At 46.3% G+C, this 26544-nt stretch overlaps 1 protein-coding gene across 1 annotated transcript in view; it reads left to right on the top strand.

Annotated features, from left to right (window-relative positions):
- Window positions 1–633: 633 nt before the first annotated feature.
- Window positions 634–26544, top strand: part of EFHD1 (EF-hand domain family member D1) — a 51279-nt gene continuing 25368 nt past the window's right edge. Inside the window, exon 1 of the mRNA XM_045031589.1 lies at window positions 634–1119. Coding sequence (XP_044887524.1) covers window positions 812–1119 — 308 coding nt within the window. The 5' untranslated portion in view covers window positions 634–811. The remainder of the gene's footprint in view (window positions 1120–26544) is intronic.

Consider the following 26544-nt stretch of genomic DNA (forward strand, 5'->3'; position numbering starts at 1 on the left):
GGCAGAGGATAGGGTATTGAGGGGAGTGAGGTAGACAGGGTGTGGAAGGAGCAGGGCTAGGAGTGGGGTGACGTGAGCTGGGCCGGGCAGGGTGTGTGAGGTAGTGGGGCTGGGTGTGGAAGAGGCAGGGGGCTGGGCTAGAAGTGCAGTGAGCGGGGCTGGGCCAGGCAGGGTGTGTGAGATAGTGGGGCTGAGTTAGGGTGACCAGACAGCAAATGTGAAAAGTCAGGACAGGGGGTGGGGGGTAATAGGAGCCTCTATATGAAAAAGACCCAAAAATCAGGACTGTCCCTATAAAATCGGGACATCTGGTCACCCTAGGCTGAGTGTGGAAGGGGCAGGGGGCTGGGCTAGAAGTGCAGTGAGGGGGGTTGGGCCAGGCCAGGTGTGTGAGGTAGTGGGGCTGGGTGTGGAAGAGGCAGGGGGCTGGGCCAGGCAGGGTGTGTGAGATAGTGGGGCTGAGTGTGGAAGGGGCAGGGGGCTGGGCTAGGAGTGCAGTGCAGTGAGGGGGGCTGGGCTGGGCAGGGTGTGTGAGGTGGTGGAGTTGGGCGTGTAAGGGGCTGGGCTAGGCGTGGTGGGCTCGGCTAGGAGGGGGATAAGTGGGGCGCGTCCGGAGAACCGGGCTTTTGGGCTGTTTCTGGGGCTGCCCGTGCCAGGCAGGGGAGGAAACTTCCCGGCGCGACCTTAACTCTCCACCCCGCCCTGCTCCTGGAGCCTGGGAATAAAGTTCAGGGGCGGCCGCCGGGCGCGGGCTGTGAACTCGCCGTGCGAGCGCAGGGCGGCTCCCGCCTGTCCCCCCGCGCGCCTGGCCATGGCCACTGACGAGCTGGCCCAGAAGCTGCAGCGCCGGCTGCTGCTAGAGGAGAGCGGCCCGGAGCCCGCGCCCGGCGGGGAGGAGGCAGCGGCGGGCTGGGCGTCTGGCCCGGCCGGGCAGGAGGAGGAGGGCAGGAGCTCCATGCTCGCCAGCGCCGACTCGGAGCTGGGCGCCAAGCTGAGCCGCAGGCAGGACATCAACGAGGGCATGGCCCAGCCCCGCCAGGCCAAGGTCTTCAATCCCTACACCGAATTCAAGGAGTTCAGCCGGCGGCAGATCAAGGACATGGAGCAGATGTTCCGACTGTAAGCAGATCCCCGCGCCTGCCCCCTACCCCACTCCGCCGCAGAGCGCCTGCCCCTGGCTACCCGCCGGCCGGGCGAGTGCTCAGGAGGCTTGCCCCGTGCCCAGGACGGAGGACTCGGGCTGGCTTTGGTTGGCGCCGGTGAGCGGGCGGGCGGGCTGGCTGAGTTCTGGGGAGCGGTTCTCCAGCCCCAGGGTGGGTGGTGAGAGAGACAGGGGAGAGGGTGACTTCGGGAATCCTGTGCAGACAGGCCCTGCTGAGTCCTGCTCTAGCTCTGACAGAGCTGAGAGCGAAACCAGCATTTAAAATGTGGCTTCTTCCACTGCAGCCCTTAACACACTTTACCAGTGCGAATGAATGAGGTTAGGCTGCTCTGACTCCGGGAATTGATAGGCTTAATTGGGCGGCTGCTGTTGACTATGAGACTCCGACTGCAGAACCTAATGTATTTGTATCGGAGACCAAAACTTTTCTCCTCTCTCCCCACCCCTCCATACCACCAGTTGCTTCTTCCTCTCTGAATCATGTCTGATTTGGCAAGTGTCTGCCTCTTTATCATTCCAGAAAAGTCACATTGTGGCAGAAACACTTGACCCTTCACTACTTTCCCTGCCTCTAGCATCAAACCGCAGTTATATTTAGCATGTTCCTCTAAAAATGACTGTTTGCCATTTGTTTTAGTAACTCAAATACTCTTTGAAAACAGGCTTGTCATGTTTGTTAACATGCAGTTCTGCAGATTCCTGAAAAATATTCCATGGCATTCCTCCAAAACTTGGCTCTGTAAAAATATAAACCTCATTCCTGTAGAATGCCTTATCTTATTTCAAAGCTGCGTGATGAGCATGAATCTAGAGTTGCCTGGAAGAAAAAATAGAAGTTTACTATTGAAATAAAGGGCTTCCTTAATACTTTCCTTTTTAGGTCACTTTGAAAGCAGGCTCAGTGGGGTATTCTGCACACAAAACTAGTGTCTGATGTCACAATTGCCAGTTTTGCTGTAGTGTCCTCAACTGAATCACTGATATAGTGCAGTTCTTGGAAGCTGTGCGACTTTTTTCTATTCTAAAAGCTTTTAAAATGCCGCGAAAAACTTTTAAATACACTTTGTAAACTGTTGTGTGCACAAAATAGGGAAGCTGAGCCTCAAACAGCACTAACTCTGTTCCTTGAGTGGATGTTAACACAGCCTGTCCTCCCCACCCACTTTTCCCTCTCCTAACTTTAATCTTTGTGTTGATCTCACACACAATTCCAGCCGTTCATCTACTACTTGGTGATTCCCTCCTTACCTCTCTCCACTCACCTGCCATAGCTCCTCTTTTTCTTTTTGTGGAAGACTGCGCCAACTTTTTCAACAAGATCCTTCCACCATCCCCATGCAGATCCTTCCCTTATTTCCACTGATGCCTATTTGTTGTCTACCTCTGGCTCTTACCCAAAGTAACAGGTACAGGTTGATGTCTACACTGCCCATGTTACAGCACGGTCATGGCAGCACTGTGATATGGGCAATGTAGACACGCTTTATTGCTGGGGGAGAGCTTTCACGGTGATTTAAAAAAAATAAAACCATCCTGAATGAGTGGCGGTAGCTTCTATACTGGCGCTATTCAGTGCTCAAACTTTTGTCGCTTGGGGGTGTTTTTTCACACCCCTGAACGACTAAAGTTTTAGCGCTGAAAGTGGTAGAGACAGCCTTTGACTACTAATCTTCCTTGCCTTCATTCTCAACTCCTCCCTCTTTCTTGTATGCATCTTCCTCTCAAAATACAAACATTCCTTGGTGTTGCCCATCCTCAGAAGACCCACTTGCTACTCCTCTGAACTCAGAATGCCTACACTTGTTGTCTTGAGTTACCTGCTTGACTTTCAGTTGAATTTTCTGTTTTGTTTTAAATATCTTTGCATTCAGCTCTGCCATCATGCCTATAAGAAATCATCCAATTAGTGATGGGCCTTTGTCTATAGACAAATAATTATCAGTTGTGACATTGCAAAGGGGTGCTGTAGCTGAGTAGGAGCTAGTTATGGTGTCTCTAGGAAATTTAAAATGTGTGTATTAGTGTTAGCTCTTGCCTATGTGCTGTATGCTCCTAGAAGATGGATTAGTGGGGGTTGGGGGGCTTTCAAACCATGCTGCTGTTGATGGAACTTTTTTTTGCAGTTAAGCTTTAATTTGAGTAAAACAAGTTATTTTTGTCACCATTGTTTTGGAACAAGACCCTTTGCCAGTTGAATGAGACTCTTCGCTAATTAAACCAATTAATCTGGGGGAGGAGGAAGAAGAGAGCAAATCCAGGTGGAAATGAATGATAATGAGTCTCTTCCAGCTCAAATAACACAGAAAAACAAAACAATTAAAACATGAGGGATTCAGCAAGAGGACTGCATTTGGTTCTGGAAATCTGAACAGTGCTCTTGCCTATAAAACTTATCTGGCTGCAAAGTTCAGCAGCCGCTGATAGCTCTGTTTAATATGACAACCGTGGAAGAGGACTAACTCCTGTCCATTGTTTAATTGCATTGCATAGTGGCCCTCTTCCCTTTTTTAGGTTTTTTTTTTTGTACATATGAAGGGAATGGGATAGAAGCGTTCTCAACCTAATACACAGGAGAGTTGTGTGTTGTGTGCATTCATTCATTGTGCTTATTCTCATATTAATCAACTTTTGATTAGGTTAAGACCAACTTTTGATTTCATACAGCAATTGGAAATGAAAGGCTAACTGACTCCTCTTGAGTAATGATGCCCCTTGGTGACAAAAGTTTCTGAGCTTTGAGTGGTGGCAATAAATCAGCTGGCACCCACTAGGCAATTCTTGCACATTCTCTAAAACAGGATTTACCTAAGTAGGCCATTTTCCTGAAGGACTGGCTCAGTGAGGGATACGGATGGATGGAGTTTCTCTGAGTCTCTGCTTCAGTTTGCAACAATAACAGCTTTTTTTTTAAAACAATTTTCAAAACATGACCCCAATTGCAGTTGTCAAAGGATAAATACTGGGAAGGGGGAAGAGTCACTTAAGTTAGGTACCACTGTTGACACAAGAACAAATGGATATAAACTGGCCATCAGTAAGTTTAGTCCTGAAATTAGATGAAGGTTTCTAACCCTCAGAAGAGTGAAGTTCTGGAACAGCCTTCCAAGGGGAGTACTAGGGCTGAAAAACTTAACTGGCTTCAAGGCCAAGCTTGATACATTTATGGAGGGCATGGTATGATGAGACTGCCTGTGATGGCATGTAGTTGATCTGTGACTGCTAGTAGCAAATATCTTCAGTGGCTGGTGATGGAACGCTGGGTGGGAAAGGCTCTGAGTTACTACAGAGAACTCTTTCCCTGATGTATGACTGATGAGTCTTGTCCACCTGCTCAGTGTCTGTCTAATTGCTGTATTTGAAGTCAGGAAGGAATTTTCCCCAAGTCAGATTGGCGGAGACCTGGGTTGTTTTATTTTGATTTTTGTGCCTTCCTCTGCAGCATGGGGCACAGGTTGCTTGCAGGTTTAAACTGGTGTAAATGGTGGATTATCTGTAACTTTAAATCATGATTTGAGGACTTCAGTAACTCAGCCAGAGGTTATGGGATCCATTACTGGTGAGATTCTGTGGGCTGCAATGTTTCAGGAGGTCAGACTAGAGGATCATGATGGTTCTTTCTGGCCTTAAAGTCTGAGTCTATTGAATAAGTCCAGTGTGGAAAGATTCTCTGCAGAGAAAGTGTATGTATCTGGCAAGAAAGCAGACCTCATGTGCCTGCAAGACAGACACACAGAGACAACAGCACCAAACATCCCTGGCATGCATAAGGCAGTGATCATCAAAAGCAACACCTATAGTAGCACACTACTTGTATGTGACAAAAGATAGATGAAAAATACTGCTGTGAAACACCAATCTACAATGGAACTGTTATGGTTGAGCTTGACCAAATAGCAGTAGTTTCTTTGCAAACCACTTTAGTGAACAATTTGCATGGCCAACTGACGTTCTCCTGTCAGAAAAATCGTACTTTGTCATAGGCGACTTCCCTAGTCACACCACCATCTGAGGATACTACTACAATGGGGAAGAAGTTGTGAAATGGGAGGCAACAAACTAGACCTTGCTGTACAATTTCAAGGATAAATGTACCTTTCAGAGCTCATGTAGGGATTGCACCCCTTGTGATGGGTTGGATCACAGAACCCCCCTTGGGAGCTGCCAACTGATGTGCCAAGACTACTTCTGCTCCTGCTTTCCCTGCCAGCTTGGGACCCTAGCACCCTGTCTTGCTGAGCCAGGCACACCCATCTGCTCCAGCACAGACCCAGGGTCTGAATTACTTGCCCCAAAGCTGCAGACTTAACTGAAAGCAGCTAATAGAAGTGTTTCTGCCTTTAACACTTAGATGCCCAATTCCCAATGGGGTCTAAACCCAAATAAATTCGTTTTACGTTGTATAAAGCTTATACAGGGTAAATTCATAACTTGTTTGCCTTCTATAACACTGATAGATATGCACAGCTGTTTGCCCCCCCTCCCCCAGATATTAATACATAATCTGGGTTAATTAATAAGTAATTTTATTAAATACAAAAAGTAGGATTTAAGTGGTTCCAAGTAGTAACAGACAGAACAAAGTGAATTACCAAGTAAAATAAAATAAAACACGCAAATCTATGTCTAATACAGTAAGAAACTGAATGCAGATAAGATCTCACCCTCAGAGATGTTTCAATACATTTCTTTCACAGACTGGATGCCTTTCTAGTCTGGGCACAATCCTTTCCCCTGGTACAGCCCTTGTTCCAGCTCAGGTGGTAGCTAGGGGATTCCTCATGATGGCTCCCTCTTTTCTCTGTTCCACCCATTTATATATCTTTTGCATAAGGCGGGAATCCTTTGTCTCTCTCTGGGTTCTCCCCCTCCCTCATCCTTCTCAATGGAAAAGCACTAGGTTAAAGATGGATTTCAATTCAGGTGACAGGATCACATGTCACTGTAAGACTTCATTACCCCTTGCTAGCACACACACACATACAGGAAGACTTACAGGTAAAACAAAGCCATCTGCCATCAGTTGTCCTGGTTAATGGGAGTCATCAAGATTCCAAACCACCATTAATGGCCCACACTTTGCATAATTACAATAGGCCCTCAGAGTTATATTTCATATTTCTAGTTTCAGATACAAGAGTGGTACATTTATACAAATAGAATGAGCACACTCAGTAGATTATAAGCTTTGTAATGATACCTTACAAGAGACCTTTTGTATAAAGCATATTCCACTTACATTAGCATATTTTCATAAAATCATATAGAGTGCAATGTCATACCCCTCATTCCATCATAGCCTTTGTTACCTCTGAAAATATAGGTAGCTTCAGAAGGGAGATGTTCCCAATATGGCAGCACAGACTAGTGCAAGTGACAATAGAGGCTGCAGTACAATCCAGGAAAACAAGGTACCTGATGAGATTGAAATTCCGAAAGGCTGACCTGGGAACGCTTTTCCTCTGAATTGGATGGATCTGTCTGTAATAATACTCCAACCCACAAGCGCTCTGGCAAACTTCTCTCTGGTATGGAAGATTGCCCGAAAGCCCATCCCCAGGAGATGTCAGACACTAGATGTGCCTGGACTTTCAGAACAAACCAGCCAACAATATAAGAGAGATTCAGAACTATTTGACTTGGATCCCTTCAGTGAAGAAACGATCGGGCTTAGGGAAATGCTTGAGAGAGATCAGAAAGGAGTGGCACAGCCTCTGGGGGACTTGATTGAAACAACAAGCCTGTGCTATAATAGCAAAAAGCATGGGTCACTATTTGCAAGATTAACCCTGATAGACATTAACCAAAGCCTATCGTCACAGTCTCTCCCAACCAAGTCGCACACCAACTCATCCTAAATGGTAAACCAGCCCACAAAGCAAAGTGCAAAACAAAACAGGCTAAGCAGGAACTCTGCTGTTTCTTGAGAGATTGCAGAGTCCACAATGAGCAGGTCAACACTGCGGAGCTGGCAGTAGCCATGAAAATCCTGAAATGTGGAAAGGGTGCTGGATTCAATGGAGTATCTATTTGAACACCACTTCACTTTGGGATGAGAGCAAAGAAGTGGCCACTTGAATTCTTGCATGGTGTCAAGGCTGATTCAACACTCTGGCACTTTGAGTGCAGAAGGTGGGGACCTGCAAGGATTCTAAAAATTAATACTGACCACTCCAACCTTCTATTAAACTCCCAAGGTTATAGCTTTTCTCTGACCTTGGATAGGTAGATGCTGCCACCACTCAAGTGCAAAAACCCCTTTGAGAACCCAGGAAGGTGCACTTGGGAATTCCTTCCTGTGGGGTACCCTCAAACACTTTCACACCCCCTCCGGGGAAGAGCCGAAAAAGAAAATCAAAGGAAATCAGCTGTTGCCACCAGCTAATTAAACATGCACAAACCTCTTAGGACACACAAATCCAATCCTGTTCTTAAAAAAGATAAATTTTATTAAAACAAAAAAAATATATCTGGAAACTCAGGCTATTGCTAGATTTAAAAAGAGCAAATACAAGGATTAAGCATCAAGAATAGTTTCTTGAGGTCCATCTTAAAGGTTACAAGCAAAACAAAAGGATTTGGGGTTAGCACAGAGGAATCCACAAGCCATAAAGAAATAAAAAAAGAAATAAACCTAATGGTGTCTTCCTAGACATTCCCTGATCTACTTGCATATCTGGGCTTTCAAATGAGTAGTTGCTAGCTATGATCTGATGATTTTTCATACCTGGCCCAAAGCTTCTTACAGCATTGTTGCTCAGTCCCCTCTCTTCGGAGAACATCAGACAGACAAAAGTGGAGTCTTGTTTCAATTTTAAAAAGTTCTAGCCTTCCCATTGGCTCTTTTGGAGAGGTGCCTACTCACTTCCTTTTACCTATTCAGGGAACTTTTTAACTCTTTACAGGTAAAGCGAGTAGAGAACAACTACTAAGAGGAATTTTATAGCTAATGGACTGGCTGGGTGTCCATAAAAAGGAGCTCTCCCCAGTTCATTTATCACAGATGGAGACAATGCAGATACCTAGGCTGTGGAGACAAGCTAAAATGGTTGCACATAAACCACATATAGAACGGAACTCTGCAAAGACTTACTGACCAATATCCTGATTCTGCTCAACATACAAGCATGTAACTGGATGAAAATGGGTATAATTGCGTAATAGTGGAAGGGCAGCTGGCTGGCTGACCAAGTCGGTTTCCACACAAGACATTCATTCTGTGGTCAAGTTGTAAACCTAACTCAATACATTGAAGATGGCTTCAAAACCTGCAAAATGACAGGGGCGATTTGTTGATCTGTCGGGTGCTTATGATACTGCAAACTGAAACTGGCGATTTTGAGAAATGGCAAAATGGTCCAGGTCATGTACTCTCTGCTCAAAAATTGATGTTACTTCATCAAGTCAGAGGATCAGAAAAGCAGATGGCATACTCAATGGAATGGATTGCCCTAAGGTTCAGTACGATCACCCTTGCTGTTTGTCTACACAAATAAACAATCAATTCCCTGTGTGTGAAAATTAACTTATACAGATGATCTTTACATTGCCATCCAATCAAAAGATTTGAGAACTTTGAGTACATTCTAACTGGCCTTCTGAGTGTACTTGGAGAATACTGTCACATGTTGTTCCTGACTGACAACCCAAGTAAGACATAAGTGTATACCTTCCACCTAAAACACAGACAGGCCATGCAAAAAGTCCAGTCACTGTGGGATGGTACAGTCCTTGAGTACTATGAACATCCAGTGTACTTTGGGGTTGCATTAGACCAAATGCTGACATTCAGAGAGCACATGAAGTTGAAAAAGAAAGTGAACTCTAGGAAACTGGTCAACACAAACTGGGGAGCTGACCCCAAAACACTCAGAGCATCTAGTCTCCTCCTGTGTTGTTCAGCTACAGAATACAGCATCCTACTCTGGTCATGCTCAAGCCGTTCACACAGAATTGATACTGAACTTTTTATCAATACTGTAGGTTTGAAATGGACTCCCACACTGTCACCATACTGCCTTGCAGCAGTTGCACCACTATTATTGAGGTGGAATGCCTTTAGTAGAAAGGAGAAACAAAAACAGGTATATGATCCAAGAAACGCACTGCATGGACACTTTCCACCACTCAAGAGGCTGAAGTCCAGAAAGAGCTTTGCCCCCTGAAAATCCCTTCCACAAAATACCACAATGGAAGGCTATAGAGTAACAAAACCTGGTTCTTTAAAAACAACTCCCTCCAGGCACTGACCTTGAATGAAAACACTGGTGTACTCTAAATTGGGGCAGGAGCTGGGCTGGTCAAGACTGGTGATAATATGACTGGGTGGAAGCTGAGAAATGACCCCAAATGTGATTGGACACTGCCTGATATGGTGCCTTCTGTCAACATCCTGTTCTCCCAAGGAACTAGTCAAAATAAGTGATGACACCAGATTGTGGCTGCAGTTTTGGAGCAATAAGCTATGATGACGGCCTGCTTACTGGACTGCTTATCAAAGCGAGAATGAAATCCACTATAAAGGATCTACATATTCTTCAAGTGCTCATTTTGGTTAGGCCTTCAACACAGGTTGAAGAGGTGGCACAGTTTGCCTCCATCTTCCTGGAGAAGGCTCATCTTTTGAAAATTTGGAAAGGTTGTTTCGAAGACCAGTAAGACCAGCATTGGGGATGATGATGACCTAGACAATGAAACTGCCAGACAAGCTCTCAGGACTGAGCCTGGTCTGTACGACACATGTATTGCTGGTATAGTTATATTGGCATAACCTCCTAGAAGGTAGATGATGTTACTATGCCAACAGAAAAACTTCTTCTGCTGGCATACGCCACATCTCCTCAAACTGCATTAGCTATAGCAACAGAAGCACTTAGATCAGCATAGTTGTCTACACTGGGGGTTGTGCCAGTGCAGCTGTGTCAAGTGTGGTGGGAGTTTTCCCCACACCTATCTAACATAGCTATGTCAGCAAAATATTGTAGGGTAGACCTGACCTGGGAATGTAAGAAGTGAGGTGCCGAATTGAGGCACCCTGGAATATGCTCCTGCTCACCATAAGTGAGGGGTAGATCTTCATTATGGAAGTGAGATAGCACTGAAGGGAACTTCGCATCTAGCCAATATGGTGAGTCAGTTTCATTTAGTTTGTTTGCTCTGGGGTGCCAGCTGAGAAAATGACTTGAGGCACCTCCAGGAACTAATGACAAACTAGATTAGAATTCTGCAAACCGGAGAAACTGGGAAGGTGGCCAAAAAGCAATCCAACAGTATCATGAAGAGTGCTAGCAGCAGCAAGAGCCAAGTGAAGGAAGATTAGAATCTGAATTACAGACTTTAGGCATGTTGGAGTCTGTGCAAACAGGAGTCTATCTTGCAATAGTTTACAAGTGCATAAATAAAAATGGGGCATGTAACTTTCAGAAGGAGATTTGGCTAGAGAGAATATTTGGACAGATGGCCTCAGGTCAGTGACTGAAAGGACAGACTCTCAGAGGAGAGAGTATAATGGGTAGTGTTGAAGTGGATAATTAGAGCCAAATTAGACCCCCAACACACAAGCAATACGCTTTGACTAAAATGGGAATTGTGTATTCAAGTACATAGTCTGCCACTAAGAGTTCTCACTAGTTGGTGAGTAGTGCTGTACTTCTAAGGTGTCACTTAAAGTAGCCAGTGTCTTGGTATGTGGGTCTGTACAAGAACTACTGATTGACGGTTTGGGCTAGTATTGTGCCAGGCTGCCTACTGACTGCTCTGATCATTCTGCTGCTGCTTGCTTCCTGCTGGTCGGTTTTGTTCTTCTCCCACAGAGCTGTTCTTCTAAAGAGGACTTGTGAAACAATTTCTCAGTCTACTCCCTTCCCTCTCTCCAAAATGTTCAGCATGATCATACATGCATGCAAAGGGACAGCCCCGGGATTTTGGGAAGAATCTGTAATATGAAAATCTAAGGCACCCCTTACTTTATTTAAAAACAGGGCATCAGAGATGGCTCACTCAGTCTCCTGCTGCAAAAGTGAAGCATGACTTTATGTTGAGCTCCATGTATTGTCAAACACTTAGGCATTTCAGTGGACATTTCTCCAAATGAGCTCACAGACCTGGGATCCACTAGCTCTCAGCCATTAGAATTTTGTGTGCATTCTGGTAAATTTTAACACTTGCAATGATATATTGTCTTTATAATCTATGCAACACCTCCATGAAGTAGGCAGAGCAGTGGTACTGAAGGCAGAAACTATGTATTGGGGTTGTTGTTACTACTTCAAGCCAGGCGGTGTGGCAGAACCCCAGCACCCCTAGGTCCAGCACCTCTGAGGCAAACTAAAGGAGGGAGAGGAACACAAGGGCTAAGTGACTTGACTAGGGCATTTATGGACATGGATTAGAACTCCATTCCTGTGCTTAATTCACTATCTTGAGTTGTCTCTTGTGCTGTTGAGCTACCCTTTATAATGACTGGCGATCACAATAATTCCTCATCAGAGGAGTTTGCTTCAAGGTAGGCAGCTAGGAGAGAACCTGTGGTGGCCCTAATACCATCAGTAACACACAGGCCTGGTCTACACTACAGGCTTAGGTCGAATTTAGCCACGTTAGGTCGATTTTAAAAGGGGCTCTTAAAATCGACTTCTGTACTCCTCCCCAACTAGGGGAATAGTGCTAAAATCAACTTTGCTGGGTCGAATTTGGGATAGAGCAGATGCAAATAGACAGTATTGGCCTCCGGGAGCTATCCTAGAGTGCTCCATTATGACCACTCTGGACAGCAATCTGAACTCCGATGCACTAGCCAGGTACACAGGAAAAGCCCCGGGAACTTTTGAATTTTATTTCCTGTTTGGTCAGCATGGCGAACTCAGCAGCACAGGTGACCATGCAGTCCCCCCAGAATCGTAGAGCATAGAATGTTTCTACGCTCCCGCCTATCATCTCCGTCCCTGAGGTTATTGCAGATTAGAAGGCAAAAAAACCGCACTCTCAATGACGTTTTCCGAGCTCATGCAGTCCTCCCGCACTGATAGGGCACAGTTTAATGCATGGAGGCATTCAGTGGCAGAGGCCAGGAAAGAATTAAGTGAGCACGAAGAGCAGAGGCAGGATGTGATGCTGAGGCTAATGGGGGAGCAAACGGACATGATGAAGCATCTGTTGGAGCTGTAGGAAAGCCAACAACAGCACAGACACCCGCCACATCTACTGTATAACTGCCTACCCTCCTCCCTATGTTCCATAGCCTCCTCACCCAGATGCCCAAGAACATGGTGGGGCGGCTCCTGGCACCCAGCCACTCCACTCCAGAGGATGGCCCAAGCAACAGAAGGCTGTCATTCAGACAATTGGTTTTTTAGTGTGGCTACAGTAAGCAGTGTGGCCTCGTCCTTCCCTCCTTCCCCACCCCATCCGGGCTACCTTGTCCATTATCTCATTTTTTTTTTTAATTAATAAAGAAAGAATGCATGGGTTCAAAACAATAGTTACTTTATTTCAAAGTGGGGAGGGTGGTTGGCTTACAGGGAATTAAAATCAACAAAGGGGGCAGGTTTGCATCAAGGAGAAACCCGCACAACTGTCACACCGAAGCCTGGCCAGTCATGAAACTGGTTTTCAAAGCCTCTCTGATGTGCAGCGCGCCTTGCTGTGCTCTTCTGATCGCCCTGGTGTCTGGCTGCTCAAAATTGGATGCCAGGCGATTTGCCTCAACCTCCCACCCCTCCATAAATGTCTCCCCCTTACTCTCACAGATATTACGGAGCACACAGCAAGAAGCAATAACAATGAGAGTGTTGGTTGTGCTGCGATCTGACCAACAGCGCCAGTGAGCTTTTAAATGTCCAAAGGCACATTCTACCACCATTCTGCACTTGCTTAGCCTATAGTTGAACTGCTCCTTACTACTGTCCAGGCTTCATGAACAGATCCCCCGGGCAGGAGAGCAGAGTTGCAGCGGAAGCAGTGGATTAGGACGGTTAGCAGTCCTACTGCACGGTCTGCTGCCAGCAGCACTCAGGAGGACCAGAACGGATCCCCCAAGCTTATCGCTGGGGAGCAGAGTTGCAGCAGAAGCAGTGGAGCCATACACCATGCCCTGGAGGTTGCTAGGAGCCGGGCAGGGAAGACGTTCCTAGAGTCCCTGGCCAAACTACATGTCCGACAAGAACGGTTAGCAGTCCTACTGCACCGTCTGCTGCGAAGGCAAGGAGCTGCTGCTGTGCAGCAATGCCAGCTGCTGCAGATGCTTCTGTGTCAAATGCTTGGAGGTCCGGGTAGGGCAAGGTACCTCGGCCAAGGCAAAAGAGCAAGAGCCCTGGAACTGTTACATGTGTCAACCACAGAAGTGCTATGGGGTGTTACAGCATCAAAGGACAGGAATATGATGCACCTAATATCTAAAAAGGCCTGCACGTTTCCCAGAGTCACTATCCTTGATAACAGAATGTCAATGATTGCATTGGTTACTTGGATCACAGCAGCCCCCACAGTAGACTTGCCCACAACACCAGCGGTGATGGTGAGCTGAGTGGGCTCCATGCTTGCCATGGTATGGTGTCTGTCCGGGTAACCCAGGAAAAAAGGTGTGAAACGATTGTCTGACATTGCTTTCACGGAGGGTGGGGCGACTGACGACATGTACCCAAAACCATCTGCAACAATGTTTTTGCCCCATCAGGCATTGGGAGCTTAACCCAGAATTCCAATGGGTGGCGGAGACTATGGGAACTGGGATAGCTACCCACAGTGCACCGCTCCCTAAGTCGATGCTAGCCATGATAGTGAGGACGCACTCCGCCGACTTAGTGCGCTTAGTGTAGACATAACGCAGTTGACTGTGTAAAATCAATTTGTAAAAATCAACTTCTGTAAAATTGACCTAATTTCATAGTGTAGCCATACCCTCAGAGTGGAACTACCCCACAACTCTGAATTGGTCTGCTCCTGCCAGATATCAAGGGGGATATGACTGCAAGTCAATGGGTCCTAAAGATTGACCTTGGGTCATAGTCACATATGGGTGCATGAATGACCTACGATCTTCAGGAAGAGTCCTGGAGATGAGTTTTTGCACACTTGAATGGCCTTCATAAGGGAAAGGGACAGAAGTCAATGAAAATGAAAACTGAAAATCTCCTTTAGGTTTAGGGCTTGTGTACATTTGGAAATTTAACGAAATAGCCATTCCAGAGTAATTATTCCAGAACAGTTACTTTAGTATGACCCCCCACATGGAGACTCTTTCTCCAGAATGAGTGCCTTTTATCTGAGTTTTAGTTTAATCCACTTTCAAAACAAAAAACAGAAGTAAATGGGTGACTTTTCCCCCTGGTATAGGAACTAGGAAAGATGTCTTGGAGAAACTTCCATGTGGCCCTGTACATTGGGAGTGCTGTGAGGTCCTGGAGCCATACTTGAGCACTGGTTAGCCTTTTGGTAGGAAAGATCATCTCCCTTCACTTGCTTGTTATCAACTTGCAAAAGGTTTTATGGAATTCAGTCTCAGAAATGTTGTATCATCAGTACCCACTTTCCAATGCCAGGTTTACAATCGGCAATCTTGCTTTCATCAGCCCCATGGGGACTTGAAACATATTTTTCCCAGTTTCCCTAGTACTTATTCTTGCAACTACAGCTGGTCTTCTGGTTCTCTTCTTGGCTGCAAGATAGTCAATTGCTCTGTGGCTTCCCTTGGTTTTCAGATAAGCTTTGTATACTTTCACACACCATGTAGGGAAGTTTCTCTTACTGCTGTTCTAATCTGCCCTTGAAGAAAGAGGAAACGAAAAAGTAATACGGAGAATTCCCCTTCCAAAATGAAGATTTAATCTAAATTTAAACTCCCATGGGCAACACTTAAAAACAACCAGTATAAACAGAAACTCTTTCTTTTTTACCAGCGTAGCTGTATTAGGCAGGGCCCGTGGTGTCTGGGGTCCAGCAATATTCAGGACACGAGGGCCCAGCTCTACCAATGTTCAGGGCTGGGGGAGAGACCCAGCCCTGCCTGCTGCCCCCGCGCATCCCTGCCTGTGCCCTGCCTGCAGTCACCGCTCCTGCCCCATGCTGGGCAAGGGGCAGCTCCATCCCCCACCCCCAGGGAGGCTATAGTGAGGGCCAGCAGCAGGGGAGGAGGTGCGCATGTGATGGCAGGCCTCCCCTGGCACCCACCACAGGGGAGGCAAGGGGGCTTCCTGGACCTGAGAGGGGCCCTAGGAGCATGTGCAGTGACAGTGGTGCAAGGGGAATCTGCTGCCGGAGGGGACAGTGGGCTTTCCCCCAGAGCTCACTGCTGCCAGTGCGGGGAGGGCTGTGGGGGGGTCCTCTCTGGCCCCAGCTGTGGGTAGCATGCCTGCACCCCAAACTCCTCATTCCTGGTTCTGCCCCACCCCAGAGCCCTCACCCCACCCTGCACCTCAACCCTCTGCCCCAGTCCTGAGCCCCCTTCTGCACCATGAACCCCTCATCCCTGGTCCCACTCTGCAGCCCGCACCCCAACCCTCTGAGCCCCTCCCAAACCCCTCATTTCCAGCCTGCCCCCAGAGCCCTCACATTTTTACATTATTGTAAAAAAAAAATCTGTATCAGCTTACAAGGCGGGGAGGGTGAGGGCGGGACCTGGACCCCCTTCTGGGCACCACTAAAAATTATACAAACCTGCTGTCCCTGCTATTAGGACTATTGGTGGAATTCATAAAAGTTGTCTCTGAATCACCTGTGTTCACCATAGACCCCATCTTGTGCTCCTTGAGTTGGATTTTAGCCTGAATGAGGTGAGGAAGATAGGGCACAATGTATCATGTCTGAAGGATGAGATTGGGCTGCTAGCCTTTGTGATACTAAACTTTCTCTTCCATTAACACACAAAGCCTCTAGGTTGTATAATACTACTAACATGCAACCCTGGAGACCTGACTTCTTTTAGCTGTAATCAGATGGACATCATAGGCAATACAAGGATCTCCACATGGCTGTTACCCAGGTGCTCCAGCCTGTTCAAGAGGGGGCAAGCCATGAGAGGGAAGTTCAGTCTCCAGGCCTATTCAGGAAGCTTTATTAAGCACTAGCCAAGTACACAAGCAGACTGTCTGTTCCAAAGAACTTAGTCCATGATTTAAAAAAACAAACTACATAGGAAGTAGGAGATGATCAGGTGTGTACGACTTTTTCATGTACTTTTCCAGGTCTGTAACTACAAAACTGAGCCCTGGTCTACACTATGAGTTTAGGTCAAATTTAATAGCGTTACATCAATTTAACCTTGCACCTGTCCACACAATGAAGCCATTTTATCAGCTTAAATGGCCCTTAAAATCGATTTCTATATTCCTTTCCCCAACAAGGGGATTACTGCTGAAATCGACCTTGCTGGGTCGAGTTTGGGGTAGTGTGGACGCAATTCCACGGTATTGGCCTCCGGGAGCTATCCCAGAGTGCTCCATTGTGACCGCTCTGGACAACGCTCTCAACTCAGATGCACTGGCCAGGTAGACAGGAAAAGGCCAGTGAACTTTTGAATCTCATTTCCTGTTTGGCCAGCGTGGCAATCTGCAGGTGAGTGCAGACCTCATCAGCAAAGGTGACCATGATGGAGTCCCAGAATCACAAAAGAGCTCCAGCATGGACCGAACGGGAGGTACAGGTTCTGATTGCTGTATGGGGAGACGAATCTGTGCTATCAGAACTCCGTTCCAAAAGACAAAATGCCCAAACATTTGAGAAAATCTCCAAGGGCATGAAGGACAGAGGCTATAACAGGGGCCTGCAGCAGTGCCGCATGAAGCCTACCAAAAAACCAGAGAGGCAAATGGCCACTCTGGGTCAGAGCCCCAGAGATGCCGCTTCTGTGATGTGCTGCATGCCATTCTAGGAGGTGCAGCCACCACTACCCCAACCCTGTGATTTGACTCTGTCAATGGAGTAGCATGCAACAGGGATGCAGGTTTTGGGGATGAGGAAGATAGCTCACAGCAAGCAAGCGGAGAAATCGTTTTCCCCGACAGCCAGGAACTGTTTCTCACTCTGGACCTGGAGTCAGTTTACCCCCCCCCGAACCCACCCAAGTCTGCCTCCTGGACCCGCCAGGCAGAGAAGGGACCTCTGGTGAGTGTACCTTTGTAAATATTATATGTGGTTTAAAAGCAAGTGTGTTTAATTATTAATTTGCCCTGGCATTCATGGCCAGTACAGCTACTGGAAAAGTCTTTTAACGTGTCTGGGGATGGAGTGGAAATCCTCCAGCGACATCGCCATAAAACTCTCCTGGATGTACTCCCAAAGCTGTTGCAACAATGACTTTATTGCCTCTGCAAGCGGTGATCGAAGGGGGGAGGGGAGGGTGGCTAGCTTACAGGGAGGTAGAGTGAACCAAGGCAGGAGTGGGGGTGTTTCATCAAGGAGAAACAAACAGAACTTTCACACTGTAGCTTGGCCAGTCATGAAACTGGTTTTCAAAGCTTCTCTGATGTGCACTGCGCCCTCCTGTACTCTGCTAACCGCCCTGGTCTCTGGCTGCATGTAATCAGCGGCCAGGCGATTTGCCTCAACCTCCCACTCGGCCATAAACTTCTCACAGATATTATGGAGCACAGCAAGCAGTAATAACCATGGGAATATTGGTTTCACTGAGGTCTATCCGAGTCAGTAAACTGTGTCGGCGCGCTTTTAACTGTCCAAATGCACATTCTACCACCATTCTGCTCTTGCTTAGCCTATAGTTGAACAGCTCCTGACTACTGTTCAGGCTACCTGTGTATGCCTTCATGAGCCATGGCATTAAGGGGTAGGCTGGGTCCTCAAGGATAACTGTAGGCATTTCAACATCCCCAACTGTTGTTTTCTGGTCTGGGAAGAAAGTCCCTTGCTGCATCTTAAGGAACTCTGGTCTGTTTCAAAAGCTGCAAGAGTCATGTACCTTTCCCGGCCATCCCACCTTGATGTTGGTGAAACATCCCTTGTGATCACCAGTGCTTGCAGCACCACTGAAAAGTACCCCTTTCAGTTTATGTCCTTGGTGCTCCAGTGCCAAGATAGGGATATGGGTTCCATCTATTGCCCCACCACAGTTGGGGAATCCCATTGCAGCAAAGCCATCCACTATGACCTGCACATTTTCCAGAGTCACAGCCCTTGATATCAGCAGCTCTTTGATTGAGTTGGCTACTTGGATCACAGCAGCCCCCACAGTAGATTTGCCCACTCCAAATTGATGCCCGACTGACCGTTAGCTGTCTGGTGTTGCAAGCTTCCACGGGGCTATCGCCACTCGCTTGTGAACTGTGAGGGCTGCTCTCATCTTGGTGGTATTGCACTTCAGGGCAGGGGAAAGCAAGTCAAAGTTCCATGAAAGTGCCCTTACGCATGCAAAAGTTTTGCAGCCACTGGGAATCGTCCCAGACATGCAACACTATGCGGTCCCACCAGTCTGTCCTTGTTTCCCAGGCCCAGAATCAGCGTTCCACGGCATGAACCTGCCCCATTAACACCATAATGTCCACATTGCCAGGGCCCATACTTTGAGAGAAGACTGTGTCCATGTCCTCATCACTCTCGTCACCCCGCTGCCAGCGCCTCCTCGCCTGATTTTGCTTTTGCAGGTTCTGGTGCTGAATATACTACTGGATAATGTGTGTGTTGTTTACAGTGTTCATTATTGCTGCGGTGATATGAGCAGCTCCATGCTTGCTGTGCTATGGCGTCTGTGCTGGAAAAAAAGGCGTAAAACAATTGTCTGCCGTTGCTCTGACGGAGGGAGGGGTGACTGACGACATGGCTTACAGGGTTGGTTTACAGGGAATTAAAATCAACAAAGGGGGTGGGTTTGCATCAAGGAGAAACCCACACAACTGTCACACAGAATGGCCCCCTCAAGGATTGGGTTCAAAACCCTGGGTTTAGCAGGCCAATGCTCAAACCACTGAGCTATCCCTCTCCCCACTATTCATGGAGGGAGGCAGGGGAGCAAATGAATACAAAACAAATCTGGTCTCTTTCTTGTTTTGATCCTCTCCATCTCTCTTATACATCTTAGTTTGGCAGCAGATGGTGCAGTACGACTGCTAGACATCATCGTCTCCTTGCTGCTCCCCAGAAGACAGTGCAGTACGACTGCCACAGGACTGAATCGGAGACGAAACTTAAAGAGAATGACCCGGAGTCACTCCCATTTATGTCCAGGTGCCCCTGACAGACCTCACCAAGTTTGGCTAAAAGAGCACCTAGGATATGACGACCATGGCTACCAGTCATAATGCACCATCTGCTGCCAAAAGGCAATGAGCTGCTGCTGTGTAGCAATGCAGTACCATGTCTGCCAACACCCAGGAGACATAAGGTGAGCTGAGCAGGCCCATGCTTGCCGTGGTATGGCGTCTGCACGGGTAACCCAGGAAAAAAGGCTCGAAATGATTGTCTGCCGTTGCTTTCACGGAGGGAGGGAGGGAGGCGGTGCCTGTCGACATGTACCCAGAGCCACCTGTGACAATGTCTTTGCCCCATTAAGCATTGGGAGCTCAACCCAGAATTCCAGTGGGTAGCGGAGACTGCAGGAACTGTGGGATAGCTACCACAGTGCAACGCTCCGGAAGTCAACGCTAGCCCCAATGCCGTGGACGCACTCCACCAAGTTAATGGTCTTAATGGTCTTAAGTGGGGGGACACACAATCGACTGTATAAAATAGACTTCGACTTCTATAAATTCAACCTAATTTCATAGTGTAGACATACCCTGAATTCCTTTGCCCCACAGGGTGGCAATAAATAGAGGTAATCTTCAGTGATGTGATCATGTCTGTTAAGAGCAGGATTGGGAGCCACTTACAATAGATACTGGCAGTGAGCAAAAATTGATATGTGTTGAAAGCTTAGCATGTAATGAGCTAGATGTAATGGGTTTCATAATCCATTACAGATACCCTGAGCTGTATAATCCCTCCCCTTCCTGAAACTCTCCACGGAGCTATATACAGTGGCTAAAGTAGATTGAAAAAAGAGGAGGTGCTTTGCCTCTTCTGCTAAAAGAACTGCATTCCTTACCTAGATGTTCCCACAAAATATGGGTTCCCAAACCATGGCCCATATGCTACCAGTGACCTGTGGATAGCTGGCTGGTCACATGTTGCTGGGCTGCCTCCCTGCTTTGAACTTCTAAGTACATAAAAGGAAACTCTTTAGCTTTCAAGTATTTGTGTTACAGTAGGTACTATAAGTTTTAACCAAGATCATGACCCCCATTGTGCTGGGTGCTTTTATCAAGCATGTTGTGAAGTCTGTCCTTGCCATGAAAAATGTAAAGGCCAAATAGTAAAGATGAAGGGAAGACTCAGAGATCACATGACTTACCTAAGGTCACACTACAGGTTAGAGGCAAAGCTGGGAATGGAACCCAGGTTTCCTGCATCCCACTCAGTGCCCTGTCCACTGGACCACTGATGTCCCTGCCTTGTCTGTTTTTAATAGCCATCATTTGCAATCTGTCAACTATCTGTGTAGCTGTACAGTAGTTGATGCCTAAGTGTGGACAGGAGCAAGACAGGCTCAACTGGTGCAAACTTTGGCTTGCTCTTGTGTATGTTTAGGGTCAGCCCTAGTGCCACTGATTGCTGAGTGTAGACAAGACCTATGTATCCTGCATAAGGAACTGCTGTAGTCACAACAGGAATGTTTGATTATATGGATTGGCTGCCCGCCCGCTCCCATTACTAATTATAAATGGCAAGGGAGCTGGTCTTCAGGAGACTCTCAAAGATGCAAATGGGAGTTGGGCACCAAACTGCCCTTTAGGATGTGATCCACTCTGGAAAATCTGAGTATCTTGATTTCCTAGAGATGAGGGAGGGCAGCCCATACAACTGAACAACTTTAAAGTCAATGTTGTTCATGTTTTAACTGCCCTGCCATCCACATGAACTGGAGAATCTAAGACAGGGATAATGAGCAACTGTAACTCTCTGGCAACCTGAAATGTAGATGGGTACTTCCTATGTAAGGATAAGCAAAGGAACAGTGTTAACTTTTTTTTTTTTAAACTTGGAGAGCTGAAATATAGGCTGTTTAAAACAATGAGTCCATTAAATAGAGATCTGGTGTAAGTGTGAAATGTAGAATTTGTATTTGAATACTAATCTGTTAAACTTAGGTGGAAAATATTTCATGTATCATGAAGACAGTCCCAGCTGAATGTTAATTTCTCTTTGCCAAAACCCTAGTAGAAGTTAGGCCACATGGTCTCCCTTCTCAAATGTGACCTGCAAAGTGGGGAAAATGGTTTTGCTTTTTTGCTATATAAAGAAGGCCAGGAGGTTCTCCCCTGCTTTTATTTTAATGCTAATATAGGAACATGGGACTGACATACTAGATTAAACCTATAGTCTATCTAGTCCATATTGAGTCATGGTAAGGGCACCTGCAGTATTGACATAATGGTGTTTGCTCTAGTTATGATTTCCCCAGATTTTAGTTGTAGCAAACACTATTAATGTCAACAATGAGTACCTTAATTCTGGGATTTCCTAACTTCTTAATGCTTCTCTGCAACTTTATTTGTGTGGAATTCACCCATGACTGTGGCTTCGGTTGCTGCCCCTGGCAGGTGAAACTCCTTAAACAAAAGGTAGTTAAAAGCAGATTCTCCTAAACTTCAAGGCCCTGCTCCTATGACTTGAGTACCGTAAGGCTCAAGTACAGGTTCACTGTGGGACAGACGGGAGCTCTGAGTTAAACCCAGGTGGTGGAAGACCCTGGAAGTGAAGGGAAGAGGGTGTATACCAGTGATACTGAAGCCTCAGTGGTTCAGGAGCCAAATTAGCGAGCCACATTACCCAAAAGAGCCACAGTGGTGTGAATTCATGGTTCTATTTACTATTGTTCTGTGTATTCATATTTAAACAGTATGACGGGGGGAAATAAATGACTGCCCAAGTATTATTTTATCAACGACAATTGGTTAATTATATAGTAAAAGCATCCTGATTGGCTAATAATTAAATTAGTGTTTTAATATCATGGGCTGCAAAGAGCTACAGGAGGCGCATTAAAGAGCCGCTTGCGGATCAAGAGCCTCGGTCTGAGTATCGCTGGTGAACACTGACCTGAACTTAGGTGCAAAATGATTCTGGTTTTGGGGGGGCTCTAGTCTAGAGAGCACTGTCTTTAATGCTTGCCCAGTTGTGACTCGGTTTTGTTGAGACTCATGTCCCTTGGGAGGAAACTCACAGTTGCAAGTTATATAACAACAAACACCCATTCTCTTCCCTTTCCCCTAGGGTGTCAATGCTTGAATTTTTTCCCGCTATAATTTCCTGTTGCTAAGGGTGACAATGGTGGGAACCCTACGTCATCCAAAATTGTTCATAGCCGTTTTAGCAGTGGGAGCTACAGGGCTTGTTTACTGTAAACTTACCCCTTACCAACCAGTGCTAGTGTAGACAAGGACTCTGGTGACTGCAAGAACTACTGTATGCTTCCCTGGCAGAGGGACCAGGAAGTCTGCAGCTCAGACTAATTATAATCTGTAACCTAATTAGCTTTTTATTTTAACAATATGAGAATACTATTTTAACCATTATAATCGATTCCTCCTGGACTCTTACAAACTCTCTGGAGAGTCTAAGCCTTACAGCTCACCTTGGCACAATCTTCTAGCCTGGGCAAATGGCAGACCAGCGTTACAGCATAGAGACATGAATCTGAGAACTGAACTTCATCCTCTGTCATCCATGCCATGTCTCCACCAGGGAAATTTGGGAGGAGAATGCCCATTGTTTCATCTTAACCCTAGTAGAAGCGGAAAATGTCAATAAGGCTCCAGCGTTCTTAACACATGTTAATTAAACCTGCTCCTTGAGTGCTAAACAGATAAGGATTTAGTTTTAAACTCTCTTTGCATGCTGTAAATAGAAACACCCAGCCCTGCAGTGGGAATTACCTTATGGCTCTGTAGCATATCTCTTGCCCTCCCAATACTAAATAAGAAACTTCCTCAGTGTAGGAGACTTCTCTCATCTGTTCTCACCCCTCAACTCTTACTCCTTCCTCCTTTACTTCCCTTTGCCACCATCAAATTGCCCACATGGGAGTAGCATTTGTTCCCTTCTAATCTGTTGCTCTTTCTGATAGGCCTCTAGTGACTCTATTGGTTGCTTTGCCTGAACTACAGTCTCCCTGTTGGGACTAGCAGAGGAAGTGGCAAGAGTAGAGTAGCCATACAGGTGCATCTACACTGGGAAAAATCAGATACATAACTTGTCATTGCTCCTGCCCCACAGCTTATCTACAATATGGAACTCCAGCACTGCTGCCATTGTCACAAACCTCCCATGTCTGTAACAGTCAGCACAAGGGCTTGTGGAAATGCATGAGTGTCAAGTACACCAGTGGGATGGCACTTGCTCTGAGCAAGGCTATCTATTGTGCATTCCACTGCTGTGATTCTGTACTGGTACAGTACAAATGCAGACTATGCAGGATTTGCTTATCAGCTGCCTGCAGGTCTGAGTGCTCCCAGCAGGACCGGCAAGATTAACAAATGGCACAATGTATAATGAAAAATACAACTCTGTATACAAGTGAGTTTTGAAATATTGTCCCTCCATGGCACCACTCCTCCTCTAAAAATACCTGGGTGTCTGAGCGCTGCCTCATCACCATCTCCCACAAACATGAACTCTGAAAGAACAGGCACTCTAGCTGATATAGCTTCTTCTCTCCCCCCGCCTCCCCCATATGCCCAAGTAAATACACTTGCCTCGAAGGTACTCCAGCACCCACTTGTTCTCCTGCACCTCCACTTTGCTGCTCCTCAATATGGCACTCAATTGACTAGCTTCCTCCAATGCTCTGTAGATGGTGGATGGCTGCTCCACCACTCAATTTGCAGTAAAAATGGTCAGAGATTTTTAGGGATCTGGAAGGAGCTTAGATGACGTCCCTATAAGGGAGATTCCACAAGGGCAGGTGGCATGCAAAATGGTGCTGCAGCAGGGCCAAGGAGCATGCAGGGCTCTAACTATGAGTTTCAAAGGGCTGATTTTCATCAGGCTGAATAGAGATGCATCTGTGGCTGAGTGGGTTGTATTTCCTGTTAAGACTTTGAATACTTGTACCCACAAGGCTAGTTGCAGCACCAGAGGCCTCAGTGGGACACAAGGATGCATGCATCTCTATTGAATCATACAAACATCTCTCTCTTAAATAGCATGGCCATGTGGCTCTGAAGTACTGGAGTAACCTTACCAAGATTATATTATTATATCTTAAGCCTGTTTGGGTGGGTGGTATGTTTGTAGTCCGGGATTCACAGGATGTAATTTTCATTCTGCAGGATGTGTAATGAGTTTTTAAGTCTGGAAGAACAAGTCCTTTTCCCTACCCCCACTCCTCATCCATCTGGGGAAGGGGTCTTTCCAGCTATCAAATCCGCCGTACAGTTCATAACCATTCCTGTGTTTCAGAGCTGGCTCTCAGAGGGCTCTGTAAGTAGGAATGCTTTCTGATATTGTATTCCTGAGCTGTTCTTATCCCCTGCCTCACTCTTAGTGAAATGAGAGCAGAGTGGTTACAGAAAATCCAGAGGTTAAACTGTTTTGGAAAGCCCTGCTCTGAAGGCTGGACCTGGCTCTGCAAACTGAACACCTATTGTGCTACTGGTACAATGTCACTTTGCCATCTCAGCCCACTACCGACAAGACCTAATTTCTCACAATCCCGGCTTTGTGCTGCCTGTTTGTTGGAATGACGGAGCCATGAAGCTGTGCCTGATGGTTCCAGGACCCAAGTACAGTTGGTTAACCCCTTCAGGGCCAGCCCTTCTACTGTAAGGCTGGCTTAGCATGCTGAGGGGTCAAATGAGTGCTGTCATACGAAGAGGCAGCAGTTATAGCTGGCAAACTAGCCTCCTGATGTCATGAAATAAGAAGCCAGAATCAAACTGAGTTTTTGGTAGTGGGATGTCTAATTTTTAGACTAAAACGATGCTGAAGTGAGCATACAATACAAGATGTACAGTACATCTGTTTCTTTTGTAGCTATATAACCCACATTTTAAGGAGTCGTGTGAACGATAATCAGGGATGCCAATGCTGCCTTACTTTATTCCCTATCACCACAGGTGCACTCATCAAACTGGGAAATGCCATCCAGCTAAGGATAAAGACCCCAATCTGGAAACAAATGTTTCATTCAGCAGCAAAAATTACTGAATGTGACATGTCGACTCCATGTTGTAGTGATATTTACAGACCTGGCAGGAAGAACACTGTAAAGTCTTGCATATTGTCTAACAGCAGATGAACTTGCTAATGCTAAACGAGTTGTCTGAAGAATGAGATCATCCCATGCCTTTTAGGGAATCTGCGCACAGTCCATCACTTTTATGAGGAGTGGAGGAACTCTAGGCATGTGCCCTCCTCCTGCTTCAGCTTTGAATTAACGGACCCCTCTTTAAAAGGTGATGTGTCCTATGTCAGGAATCCAGATGGGAAATATTCATTCCAGTCCTATTTCTAGTCAGTCTTCTGATATACATGTCATGGAGACAGCACTGGATGCTCTGGTCAGGGCTTGAAAAACATAACATGCTTCTTTCTAGCCACAGAGAAATACCAGACCCTTTGCCACTTAATGCTGCTCCTCTCCCTGCACTTAAAAAGAATAACCATTGGATACTATATTTTGTTACCATATCAATCAAATTGCTGTGCCACTTTTTAAAATACAACTTAATATGAAGGCAGGTAATACACTATAAAAATTTTATTTAGTTAAATTAGTAAACTTCCTGTCCCCACTCCACTTTTTTCTGCAATGAACCATACTGTAGCTTTTTTCCTAAGTTGTCATGTCTGTTTACAATCTCTCTCTATTTTTCTTCTGTTTCTGCCCTCTTTCCCAAAATGCTCTGTATACGTCTGTGGATTCATGTACCATTTTTTTTTTCCTCATAAGCTCTGGACAGGAAACGGGGGTGAGGGGAGAGCTTGAGGAAGGTTCTGCTGTGAAGCAAACATGGGAGGAATTCAGGGATCATACACTTTCCTTTATTCCAATCAATTCCTTCTTCAGCATTGGAAGAAAGTGACACTTTCTGTTTGGTCATTGTCACATGACAACCCCCATACTTCCCCATCAGCATTTTCCTTCATGCCTCCTTTCTTCTACCAACAAAGCCCCAGTGCATCCATTCACCACCAATCATATGCCCCCATCCATGCACCCGCTACCATGCAAGTGGAAACTTTATCATGTGTATGATAGCCAGGAGACTACGCATAAAACTTTCAAAAGTGACTTAGGCTCCTAAGTAACTAGGTGGTTCTGAAAATTTTACTCTAAATCTACTGGCCATAGACCAATCTTTTGGTGGAAGGGGCACTAGCCAAGAGTGATGGTCAAG

Source organism: Mauremys mutica, chromosome 9 (genome assembly GCF_020497125.1).
Source record: "Mauremys mutica isolate MM-2020 ecotype Southern chromosome 9, ASM2049712v1, whole genome shotgun sequence".
NCBI lineage: Eukaryota > Metazoa > Chordata > Testudines > Geoemydidae > Mauremys > Mauremys mutica.